This window comes from Mustela putorius, unplaced genomic scaffold (assembly GCF_011764305.1).
Source record: "Mustela putorius furo isolate JIRA1106 unplaced genomic scaffold, ASM1176430v1.1 tig00000788_pilon_pilon_pilon, whole genome shotgun sequence".
Classification (NCBI taxonomy): Eukaryota; Metazoa; Chordata; class Mammalia; order Carnivora; family Mustelidae; genus Mustela; species Mustela putorius.
In genome coordinates this window covers 2,093,359-2,106,196 of record NW_025421481.1, presented here as the reverse complement: position 1 = coordinate 2,106,196, position 12,838 = coordinate 2,093,359, and the positions used below count along the sequence as shown (strand labels likewise).

The 12,838-nt window shown below is 40.4% G+C and overlaps 1 protein-coding gene across 2 annotated transcripts in view; it reads left to right on the top strand.

The window, feature by feature from the left end:
* The window catches only part of TXNRD1 (thioredoxin reductase 1), a 123,173-nt gene that overhangs the window by 22,689 nt on the left and 87,646 nt on the right, over positions 1 to 12,838 (top strand). The window contains exon 2 of one of the 2 annotated variants that reach the window (XM_045084758.1): positions 8,463 to 8,635. The exons of the other annotated variant lie outside the window; for it this stretch is intronic. Coding sequence (XP_044940693.1) covers positions 8,463 to 8,635 — 173 coding nt within the window. The remainder of the gene's footprint in view (positions 1 to 8,462; positions 8,636 to 12,838) is intronic. 2 annotated transcript variants of the gene reach the window in all.

Genomic DNA, 12,838 nt, shown 5'->3' with positions numbered 1-12,838 from the left:
AAAAGCATCCTAGGGTTTTGCTTTAATTTGACAAATAAATAGCACTAAAAACTAAGATGTATTTATCATATTCATATGATATATATGAATATATCATATATGTATGATATTTATATCATATATATGAATATATAATAGCATCAGAGAAGTCATCATCATGTCTTATTAAGGAGTCTTTAGTCTTCCTTATGTTCTCATGTTTTATTTTTCTAGCATGTCTCATACCCTGTAGACTTTAAAAAGCACACATAATTTTGTTCCCTTCTCACTTTATAGATCATGTCATGCTTCCCCATTAAAGCTTCCCCACTCTTAGGTTTTTTATGGAATAACTTGTTATTTCATGGAGTCTTGTTAGACCCAACTGTGATAATATTCTATGTATCTTGTGCGTTGAATAAAATACTGTTAATATTGTTAATTTGTTAAAAGAGATCTAAGAGTAGTGGTGTGTTTGCAAAACTCTTGAGCTGAATAAAAAGTTTAAGAGCTCTAGGATTTGTAGAAATCTTTGATTTCTTCTGATGTCTTACAGTCCAGATGCTTTTAACTACAGGCAACAGGGTAGAAACATGCATGTGACATCTACAAACCAGAAAGTGATGACAGCAGGCAGAGTGGAGCGCTATAAAAATTTTATCATCTCATTTGAAGGGCTCGTGTTGCTTATTAATGGCAGAAATTCAAGTTCTAACAAGTGGCAATTTTAGTCTGTGTTTAACTTTGCCATTTTGCTTTCTTTTGCTGGGTTCCTCTTTGCTTTCCCCCTTGTTTCTCTGCTCTGAAATTTATGAGCTACTTCTCTCATCTCTTGACAGCCTTGACCTGGGCTCTCAGAAATGTAAGCAGTCAATTCCAGTAGTGATCTGCTACTGGGGTTTTTTGTCCTTATAACCAGAGCATAGAAAGGCAGGCTTCTGGAACCTCAAGCAATGGGTAAGGATCCAGAAAGGAGGGGAATGTTGAATCTGTTTGTTCTTCAGTAGGAGTCAAGCCCTCCTCTTCCTCTTCCTCCTCCTCCTTCCCCTTTCTCCTCCTCTTCCTCTGGCTACATTTAATTTAAGTGGCATGGAATTAGAACTAGCGACAACAACAAAAGCATCTTAAAAGTATTTTTGTTTTTTTTTTTTTTTTAAAGAGAAGCCTAGATTGAAGAACCACCGCCTCTAATTAGTTTTGGAGGCTTTGGAAGAGAAGCCAAATTGTGTTCACTTCATTTAGTTTTAAGAGAAGATTTCCCCCCCCCCCCTTTTTTTGGTCCTAGATAAAAAATTTAGCTCCTATGGAAACGATACTTTTCTTTTTTTCTTCCTTTCAAAGTTTTCAGAATATCAAGGTTAGTCATTTTCCAACTTTTGGTCTTGGTGTACCCCTTCACATTATCAAAGATGCCAACAGTGAAAAAGGCAAATATATCTTATTATTCTGAAAGTAGTATTGACCTCAGGAATTCCAGAGGTATGCCTGCCACATCTTGAGGGCCACTGGTCAAGGAGATGTTTATGTTGCCTGCACAAAGGAAATCAAGAAATCAGTTTCAGAGACTCCTTATTAGCTACAGATTGATGCACCCAAAGTGGGCTGATTTAGAACTTCCCGACTTTTCCAAACTCAAACCAGCCATATGCAGAGACATGACTGAAGGTTATAGAATGAAGATGAATGAGCCAGACTTTCCCCACAAATCTGAACAGGAATATACTGTTGTGGGCTCTGTAGAAGAGCTTTGAAGTCTTTTAGTCCAGCAATTCCCTCAGTAAACAGAAAGGTTGAGAGACTAATAGAATGAATAGCCCTATTCTTGCCTTAAGATTCGCATTTTGCTACATTTGTTTTATTTTTCTTCCTTACATCCTCTTTTCTCTCCCAATCAATCTCCCTATCTCTCTCTCTCTCTACACACACACACACACACACACTTTATCCTGAATCATTTGAAATAAATTATAGACATCATGACTTTCAGCCCTAAGAATTTCGGTACGTGTCTCCTAACAACAAATACTTTTCCACATAAACCAGGTGGACTGGACACAATAATTCCATCCTCTGTAAGTTCATATGAAAGTTTACTCAGTTGTGGGGTACCGGCTGACTCAGTCCATGGAGCATGCATGTGACTCTTGATCTTGGGGATGTGAGTTGGAGGCTTTAGTTAAGGATCATATAATTCGTGGCCAATTATTATGTCTTCCAAAAAGTTGTTTAGGTTTGAGAAATACAAGAAAGGAAAAGTCATGCATAATTCTATCATGCCCATGTAACTTCTGTGACCATATTGCATATCCCTTTTCAGGATTCCTGTATATGAAGTTTCACATAATTATAAAACTGTGGTACAGAGGATTTGGTATTCTGTTTCCTTGCATATATCATGCTAAACCATTTCCATACTGTTTTGAATCTTGCACAGAATAGAACCATTAGAATTATTGAAGAACAAGAAAGCTACTATAATTTAGCCATTCTCCTAATGTTGGACATGTGTTGTTTTCCAATTTTTTACTATAATGGATGATGCTGTGTTGGTAATATGTAGATAAAAAGAGTGGATTGAGGGCGCCTGGGTGGCTCTGTCAGCTAAGCTTCTGCCTTTGGCTCAGGTCATGATGTCAGGGTCCTGGAATGGAGTCCCTCATCAGGCTCCCTGCTAAGTGGAGAGTCTGCTTCTCCCTTTGCCCCTCCTCACTTGTGTTCTCTCTCTCTCTCTCGCCCCCCCAAAATAAATAAATAAAATCTAAAAAAAAAAAAAAAAGTAGATTGAGGATGGGAATAGAAAGGGGTAAAGGAGCCTGGAGAGTAGGAATACAATCTGTTTTCAATTTAGCCTTTGGAAAGAGAAAGGCAGCAGAGACAAGATATAACTTTGTCCCTGTCCTAGGAAGGTGATACGCCTATTCAGGAGGCAGGGAGTGGAGAATGTCGATAAGGTCCCTGGCCTATTTTGTTCTGTTGAATTTCACAGGAAGTTAACATGATTATTTCTAAAGATATAGAACTCATATTGAAAAGAGATTTGGGGATTTTCCCATTAACTAGATGATGCTAATTATATTAATACAAATTACTAGATGCTTTTCCTATGAGAAGATGACAAGGTGAGGGTCATTTTTATAAATATACTGTTTTCTTTGTTTAATTTTTTTGTTTTTAAGATAAATTCATATAATAATCCTTGAATAAGGGGCACCTGGGTGGCTCAGTGGGTTAAAGCCTCTGCCTTCGGCTCAGGCCATGATCTCAGGGTTCTGGAATCGAGCCCCGCATAGGGCTCTCTGCTTGGCAGGGAGCCTGCTTCTTCCCTTCTCTCTCTGCCTGCCTCTCTGCCGACTTGTGATCTCTGTCTGTCAAATAAATAAATAAAATCTTAAAAATAAATAAATAAATAATAATCCTTGGTTAAAAGGTATGGCTATTTCAGTGGTTTTTGATCCACACTGTCAAATTGTTTTCAAGAAGAATAGTAATAGCTTTTATACCCCCTTATGCTCATGGACTGGCTTCAGTGTCCATTTACCAGCACTGGGAGTTTCCATTTATATTATAACAGAAATGATACATCATTGCTTTAATTGGCATTTCTGATTTTGAAAGAAAAGTAAAATAGACATTTTATTCTAGTTTTGCTCTTTTCTTTCTAATGAATTGGTTGTTCCTATTCTTTATTCACTTTATCATCTGTGTCTTGCTGTTTCTTTACCAATTGTCTTGAGTTCTTTTTGTTCTTTAGTTCTTTTTTTAAAATGTAGGTATTTTTTCTTAAAGATTTTGTTTATTTATTTGATAGAGAGAGACACAGTGAAAGAGGGAACACAAGCAGGGAAAGTGGGAGAGGGAGAAGCAGGCTTCCCACTGAGCAGGGAGCCCGATGTGGGGCTTGATCCCAGGACCCTGGAATCATGACCTGAGCCGAAGGCAGACGCTTAACAACTGAGCCACCCAGGCACCCCATATGTAGGTATTTTCTTTATGCTGTTCTTTTGCTTTAAAAAAATTATTATTATTACTACTATTATTTTGCAATATAATTTGTTGCTCTTTTCCTTTGTATTTATTTCTAAGTTTAGGAAGTTATCACCTCATTAGAGATCTGGTAACAAGTCCATTTCACATGCTTTATTATATAGTAAGAGATTAGTGAAAATATTTTTTTCCAAATTTGCAAGCCATCATTACTATGCTACTTTAATTTTTTAGTGGGGGCGTGGGATGGAGGGGGAGGAAGAGAGAGAATCCCATGTAGGCTTCATGTCCAGTGCAGAGCCTGACACAGGGCTCGATCTCATGACCCTGAGATCATGACCTGAGCATAAATCAAGAGTAGGATGCTTAATCAGCTGAGCTACCCAGATGATCCATTACCATACTATTTTTAAAAATATGGGTTTTTTTTCCTTTATTGCTTTGTGTGATACCTTTTTATCATAAATTCTTTTATATTTGTCTATTTTGGGGCTCTCTAGTATCTTCCATTGACTTACATAATTTTTATGAGTGTTAAGTATGGAGCACTTTTCTTATTAACTTTTGGTATGAGGTTTTACAAGGGGACAGTAGGTATTTCATTGACCCAAACATTAGGAACTGATCTTAGGCATAAGAGTTGGGGCAAAATAAAGAAACTCATAATTAGAACTTTATCTGAGTTTTTCCAACCACATGGTTATGTGCTGTTCTTGCCACATTTCCTTAATACATTTCTTTGGATGCTGATTCAAATTTTATTTCAAAATGAGGGGAAACGTTTAAAAATAAAATTTGCCATTTTGTTAGAGGCAGAGTTTAAGGAGAAGTTCTAATGATTTTGACTAGTGGGGCAATCTTTTATATATCTATTCATTTGTTTATTTTTCATTTATTTTGGGTGAAGAGTCTCTCCCCAGTAATACTGCTGCTCTTTTTGATAACAGAAGATACCCCTTTCCCTGTAATGGCCTTGATTTCTGTGCTCCATGTGCTGGCAGCTATCTGAGCTTAATAGGTGGGTGATGACCTTAGCAGAGATGTTATGTAAGGAATTGTCACCTTCCTTTAGAATCAGTCATCCCATGAAGTCAGAGGAGTCAGTAAGACATAATGGAATCAAGAGGCTTGTGTGGCAGCCCTGACTCTGACACCAATTAATTACCTGTCTGGAGCTCAGTTTCCTCATTAGTTGAATGAATATGTTGGCCTACCGACCCCCAGTTTCTTTCCCTCGCTGCAATTCTGCGATTCTCTTTCCATGCACTGTTACCACGAAGAATCCTCATTTCCATGTTGTCTTCTAAAATAAGCAACATGGAAAAGGGAATATGAAAACCAGAGTTTAATTTAAAAACTTCGAAGTGTCATTGGTGAGGCTGGAGGGTATTGGTGAAGCTTTTGGATAGCTGGTATGAAAGGTCTGGTATGGTCTGGAACATTCTGCAGCAAATACCAAGCCCCATTACTCTTTTGGGATCCTATAATTAATTGGCATAGATTTTAGTTTTTCTTTAAGATGTACCCATTCTTCATATTAGATATGGGCATTTCTTTTTTTTTTTTTTAAGATTTTATTTATTTATTTGACAGAGAGAGATCACAAGTAGACGGAGAAGCAGGCAGAGAGAGAGAGAGAGAGAGAGAGAGAAAGCAGGCCCCCTGCTGAGCAGAGAGCTTGATGCAGGACTCCATCCCAGGACCCTGAAATCATGACCGAGCCGAAGGCAGTGGCTTAACCCACTGAGCCACCCAGGCGCCCTGATATGGGCATTTCTATATCCCTTTTTACTTTACCTATATTTCAGGTATTGGTAATATTTGAATGTTTAGCATATGAAAAAGTGGTCACTTACTTTTTGACCCTGCCTTGACCATGTATAGTAGGGGTTAGTTTTAAAAAATTTATAATTAACTAGCTTAAAAATAACTTTCTATAGGGCCACCTGGGTGGCTCAGTTGGTTAAGCCACTGCTTTCAGCTCAGGTCATGATTCCAGTGTTCTGGGATGAGCCCCCCATCAGGCTCCCTGCCCAGCAAGAAGCCTGATTCTCCCTCCCTCTCTGCCTGCTGCTCCGCATGCTTGTGCTGCCATTCTCTCTACGTCAAAATAAATTCAAAAAATTAATTTAAAAAAAGAACTTTTACAATTTAGCAGTAAAAAGACAAATAGCGAATTAAAAATGGGAAGAGGATCTGAACAGACATTTCTCCAAAGAAGATATATATACAAATAATCAATAAGCACATGAGAAGTTGCTCAGCATTATTGGCCATTAGAGGAACACGCGTCAAACTACAGTGAGACACTACTTCATATCCACTAGGAGACTAGAATCAAAAAGCAGATCATAAGTGTTGGCAAGGATGTGGAGAAATGGGGGCCCTCATACACTGCTGGTAGGAATGGAGAATGGTGTTGATGCTTTGGAAACAGATTATTCCTCAGAAGATATAGCATTTTCCGATTCTACTCCTAGGTATTCACTCAAAAGCATTAAAAACAGGTATTTAATACACAAACCTGGGACGCCTGGGTGGCTCAGGTGGTTAAGCAGCTGCCTTTGGCTCAGGTCATGATCCCAGCGTCCTGGGATCGAGTCCCGAATCAGGCTCCTTGCTCCACAGGGAGCCTGCTTCTCCCTCTTGACTCTGCCTTCCACTCTGTCTGCCTGTGCTCGCTCTTGCTCTCTCTCTGACAAATAAATAAATAAAAATAAATAAAATAAAATAAAAATAAAACGCAAACCTGTGCACAAATGTTCCTAGCAGCTCTGTTCACAAAAGCCAAAAAGTGGAAACAGCCCAAATAGGAAACAACCCAAAGGTCTATCAACTGATGAACACATTTAAAAATGTGTTATATTCATACAATGGATTATTTTCTGGCAATAAAAAAGACATGAAGCACTGATACATGCTATAGCACAGATTAACCTTAAAAAATGTAATGCTAAGTGAAAGAACTGAGTTACAGAAGACTGCATATTGTATGACTCCATAAATAAAGGGAGTGGTTGCCTAGATATAGGGAAGGGGGAAGGGCCGGCTGGGGGAAAATGGGAGCCAACTTCTAATGGCTGACGGGCTTCTTTTTGGGGTGATGAAAATGTAAATTTGATAGTGGTGATGGTTGCACAACTCTGACTAAAAACCATTGAATTGTATACTCTCCATTTCCATTTTAAAAAGGAAAAGATTTTATTTATTTATTTCTTTGAGAGAGAGAGAGCACAAGCGGGAGAGTGGCGGGGGCCACGAGAGAAGCAGGCTCCCCATAGAGCAGGGAGTCTGACACAGGGCTTGATCCCAGGACCCTGGGCTCATGACCCGAGCCAAAGGCAGATAGATTCTTAACCGACTGAGCCACCTTGGTGCCCCTCCACTGGTGAATTTTATGGCATATGAATTATAAGTTGTAAAGCTGTTTTTAAAAAATATATATATGGGTTCTAGAGAATTAGAATGTACATTTGAACCCAGTTCCATCACTTACTGTAAGCTGTGCAACCTTGGAGAAGTTGCTTCACCTCTCGGAGTCTGTTTCCTTATTTGCAAAATAGGGATGATGGTAGCAGTGTTTGTATAATGATATCCTTGTAAAGATTAAATGAGATGATGCATACAAATATTAACTCCCGTCTAGTTCTGAGTAAACATTAATATCAACTATGCAGATGATGAGGAGGTTGAGGAAGAATGGGTAGGTCTTAGACAAGCAGAAAAAAAGAGGAAATAACTTGTGGAGCAGGTAATAAGGGTAGGATTGAGCTGGCTTTGTTTGTGGCCCTGGAGAAGATAGCTAGTTTAAAATATTTACAAGCCAGAGGTAGCAATCTCTGTGGTTTTGGCTGGTGATGATGCCCAGGACAATAGTGATGTCATGTGGGGTAACATACCACTGAGGTGGGTCACGTTTGTTATGCTGCCAGATTCGGCTGCAGAAAAATCTTGGAGAGGAAAGCAGAATCTGAAGAAAGTTGTTTTTTAAAATCTTGCTGTGCCTGTGGCCCGAAGAGCCTGTGTCTGCTTGTCCAGAAGTTCACTGGAGAAAAATGAGTAAGCCTTGGCTTGAGTTGCCCAATCCTGTATCTCTGGGCAGGGTTGTGTGAGAAGCAGGGGCAGTCTCTGACCTCTGGCCCCTCTGCATTTAAGCCATGGGTAGGGTGGGGTGGAGGAATGTGTGGCCCTTGGTGGCAGAACCTGTGACTTAGTCTCTTACCTCAGGGAGGTTCAGGCTTCTGCTGTCATTTTCAGGGGCCCTGAGAACTGACCTTGAATGAAGCAAAAACAAATTGGAGATGCCCAGAGTGTTGCCAGGAGTCTGCAGTCAGATGACAGAACTTCATCTGTAATCCATTTTCGAGTCCTTCCTCAGACTTCTTATTTTGGTGGTTGGGGCTAAAATTGTAAGGCTCGCCGAGTGAATCTAATATTAGGGAATGCGTCATCATGTTTTCCTTTCTGATAATTACCGTCTTTGCTTCCATTACTTCTAGCTAAGGATCATCTCCCTAGTCAACCCTTGCCAGCAAACCCAGCCACTGGTGTGAGTGGCCCCTCAGGATCCAGCGGCCCAGGCGTCTCGGACCCCAGAGCCCGGCTTAGGGCCTATATAGACAGCCACCCTGTAGTCATCTTCAGCAAGTCCACGTGCAAGCGCTGTGCTGAGGTAAGGCTTCAGCCTCCAGGAGCAGGGACACATTGTTGGCTTCCAGAAAGTCAAGACTTCTGAGCTCTGCTATAAGCAGTTGGATTTCACCTGAGGAAGGGGTTTGTGTGGGTGTAAATTGCTTCAGAGTCTTTAGAGAGTGATGCTTTGAGAACAAAATGTTGCTTGAGTAATCTTCTCCTGAGCTTTTATAAAACACTAGATGTTTTCTCAAGTTCAGGCAGATTAGGGGTGGGCGAGCTCCCAAAGCAGTTGATTGGCTGCTCTTTTAGGCACTTCTATAGAAAGTATTTTCTGAGCAGCTGTTACTTAAGGTACTCCTAAATTTTGATAAGTACCTCTTCATGCTCATTATGGGAAAAATGACTTCCCAAAGAAAAAACTGTGCTTTCCACTTGGTTCTTAGTCTTAGATTTTCTGAGAGGAAAGGTCAGTGATCACAGCTATGGAAAGGGGTGGTTTAGTCCACCCGATTTCACCACAGAATGATGTGGAGAATTGAAAGACAAACCTGATCAGGTGCTGTATGGGAAGGTTGAGGATGTTTGAATGTCACTGAAGCTTAGCTTTAAATTTTACTCAGGGTAGCTCTAGGACTAGACATGTGGATTCTTAAGTCAACATAACTGGCCTTCAGTCAGGGTTCACCTATGTAGGGTAATTTATTAAGTTCAATTTTCTCTCAGTTTCTTGACTGATTTTGCAGCTCTCAGAGAGATTGACCTTAGAAGACTTTTATTCTGGAAGGATTACGCAGAAACATGCTTCTTAGACTCTGTGTGTGTGGATGTGTGTGTATGTTCCCTTGTTCTTTTTAAGATTTTTTTAAAAAAATGTTTTTATTTGACAGAGAGAGAGAGATCACAAGTAGGCAGAGAGGCAGGCAGAGAGATAGGGGGAAGCAGGGTCGACCACGACCCAAGCCAAAGGCAGATGCTCAACCCTCTGAGCCACCCAGGCGCCCCTCCCTTATTCTAAATAAGGAAAATGGGAAGGTGGGTAAGCAGTGGAAACACTGAAAGTAGGCAGAAATTTTCATCTTTGTTTCTCACCCAACATATAGTCTGCTTCATCCCTGTCCAAGCCATCATGGAGCCTTTTGTTCAGGACATTATGTTGGGAACAGGGTTGCTAAGAGGTAGGAGACACCAGTCCCATCCCCAGGAGGTTTAGTCAAACTGAGAAGGCAGACCTTTGGCTTAAAAAGAAAAATGATTGGGGTGCCTGGGTGGCTCAGTGGGTTAAAGCCTCTGCCTTCAGCTCAGGTCATGATCCCAGGGTCCTTGGATCGAGTCCTGCATTGGGCTGTCTGCTCCTCGGAGAGCCTGCTTCCTCCTCTCTCTCTCTGCCTGCCTCTCTGCCTACTTGTGATCTCTGTCTGTCAAATGAATGAATGCAATATTTAAAAAAAAAAATGATCAGGAGCACCTGGTGGCTCAGTCAGTTCATGGTTCAGGTCATAATCTCTGGGTCCTGGGATAGAGCCCCAAGTTGGGCTCTGCCCTCAGTGGGGAGTCTGTTTCTCCCTCTCTCTCTGCCTCATTCCCTGCCTGTGTTCTGTCTCTCTCACATAAATAAATCTTTTTTAAAAAAAGAAAAATGATCTAAGGTAACCCATGCTAAATTCTAAGTAATTAGCATCAGCAGTAAACATTAGAGAATTTGGAAGAGGGTTGGGTATTAGAAATCCACTGCAGGGGTGCCTGGGTGGCTCAGTCGTTAAACGTCTGCCTTCCGCTCATGTTATGATCCCAGGGTCCTGGATCAAGCCCCACATCAGGCTCCTTGCTCAGCAGGGAGTCTGCTTCCTCCTCTGCCTGCTGCTCCCCTCCTTGTGCTTTCTCTCTCTTGCTGTCTCTCTCTCTGTCAAATCAATCAATCAATCTTAAAAAAAAAAAAAAAAAAAAGAAAAAGAAAAACACTGTATAATTCCTGGCCTCTGGGAGCTTCATTATATAGCCCTAGTGGTCTTTTAAGGCTCTTCTCCCTCATTTGTGTAATCTGTAAAATGAAGGGCTTGGACTAGTTGACCATTGAGATTCCTTTTAGTTCTGAAATCATGGAGTTGTCTAGTCATTTCTGTTTCCAAATAATGGTGAGGAGCCTGAACTCGAAGTCAGAGTTTCGACCTTGTCATGTGAACTTGGTTGTTTTTTACCAGTTGTGTCTCAGTTTTACCTGTTGTGTCTCATTTTACCTGTTGTGTCTCAGTTTTCTCATAAAATGTGGGTAATAATACACATATCTTGTAAGTTTGTCATGACGATCACATTAGCTAATATTTATAGAAGCCACAGAACATGCCTGGCACATAGTCAATGCTCCCTAATGGTTTCTTTTTTTTTTTTAATGAAAGAACTCCCTGCCCTTCCTGTTTCCCTATCAGGACTTCACGCGTTGGATGGTGATCTTCCTCCATCAGTACTGAGCCTCAGTCGAGTGGAAATCAACAGATATCTCACTCTAGTCCCAGTATAGTTATTCCTATTAAAAAGTGGCTGTTTCCTTTCCTTCCTTCCTTCTTTCTTTCTTTCTTTCTTTCTTTTTCTAAACTAACCTCTCCCTTCGAAACTCTGTGGACATGGTGGTGTAATGGAGAGAACATTCGCAGCTGCAAGGGCTCAGATCTTTTCTGTAAATCCATTTTCTTTTTTTTTTTTTTTTTTTTTTTTAAGATTTTATTTATTTGACAGAGATCGCAAGTAGGCAGAGAGGCAGGCAGAGAGAGAGGAGGAAGCAGGCTCCCCTACAGAGCAGAGAGCCCGATGCGGGGCTCGATCCCAGGACACTGGGATCACAACCTGAGCCGAAGGCAGAGGCTTCAACCCACTGAGCCACCCAGCCGCCCTGTAAATCCGTTTTCTCAACAATAAGTTTGACAATGCTGCCTTTTCTGCTATACTTGGTAATACACAGCTTGAGGACCAAAGAATTTCAGGTCTTTGTGAAAGCACGTGGAAGCCTCCAGTGTAGGCTTGTGTTAGGAGCCACCATTGAGAGCCTACTATATGCCAGGTGGTGTTTGGTCAATCTCCTCATTTTTAAAAAAAATATTTATTTATTTTTATTAATTTTTAATTAATTAAATTAATTTTAATTTTAATTTAATAAATAAATTTTTATTTATTTGAGAGAGAGAGGGAGATTGCGTGCACATGTGTGTGAGTGTGTGTGTGTGTGTGTTGGGCTGGCGGGGAGAGGCAGCAGGACCGGGAAAGAGAGAATCTCAAGCAGACTGTGAGCGGATGTCTCCTTGACATTCAGATCTCCGAATGGAGCCTGACACGGGACTCCATCTCCTGACCCTGAGATCATGACCTGAGCTGAAATCAAGAGTAGGACTCTTAACCAGCTGAGCTACCCAGGTGCTCCAACATTGCTAAAGAATTGGAAAACTGCAGTTTTGACTCTGCTCTAGGCCTGCAGTGAAGGACAGGGCCAGCATGGTTAAGATTGCTAGTGGTGACCGGCAGTTTCAGTGCTTGCTTTCTGCGGTCTCCCATCTCTTTGACTTGTAGTCGCTCTTATTTCTACTATCTTCTCCCTGAATTCAACTAACTTCTTCATTTCCTGACTCTCCTCCCTGACTCTAAAAAGGCAAAGCATTTTTTTTTCCCCCTCAATTAAGTATACTCTAGGAATGATGAACATTTCCTGTAAAATTTGTGGTAGGTATTTGCATATCTGTTGAATTAAAATGTATATTAATTCTGGAAACTTTATTTAATGTCATTATCTGAGTAATTCCTGGGTGTGCCGGGTCTTTTGGACAAATATACCCTGGTTTTACCTTGACAAATACCAGTTCTTAAGCTTTGCTGAATAGGTAATATATAAGCTGTTTTCAGATTTGTGCCAATTAATATGGAAATTAACTTTCAATGTCTTTGGCTGTGAAGGATGGTGAAGTGTCTCTTCTGGTAAAAATAGTGATTTTCTTCTGTGAGGGTACAACTTACAGACTTGACTATTCATGGTTTTTTATTTTATTTTAATTTTTAATTTTATTATTTTTAAAAACTACCTTGAAGTAGCATTTCCCCAGGTTACTTCCTTCAGTTTTGATCTTATCTTTTAACAGCTGTGATGTGAGTAAATCAGGATGGAGAAACTTCATTTTTATATCTGTACTTGGCCTGATGAATTTATATTTCTCTCTGGGATGAGTAATATAATTTGCATTGATTCAAGCTGGGAAATGCC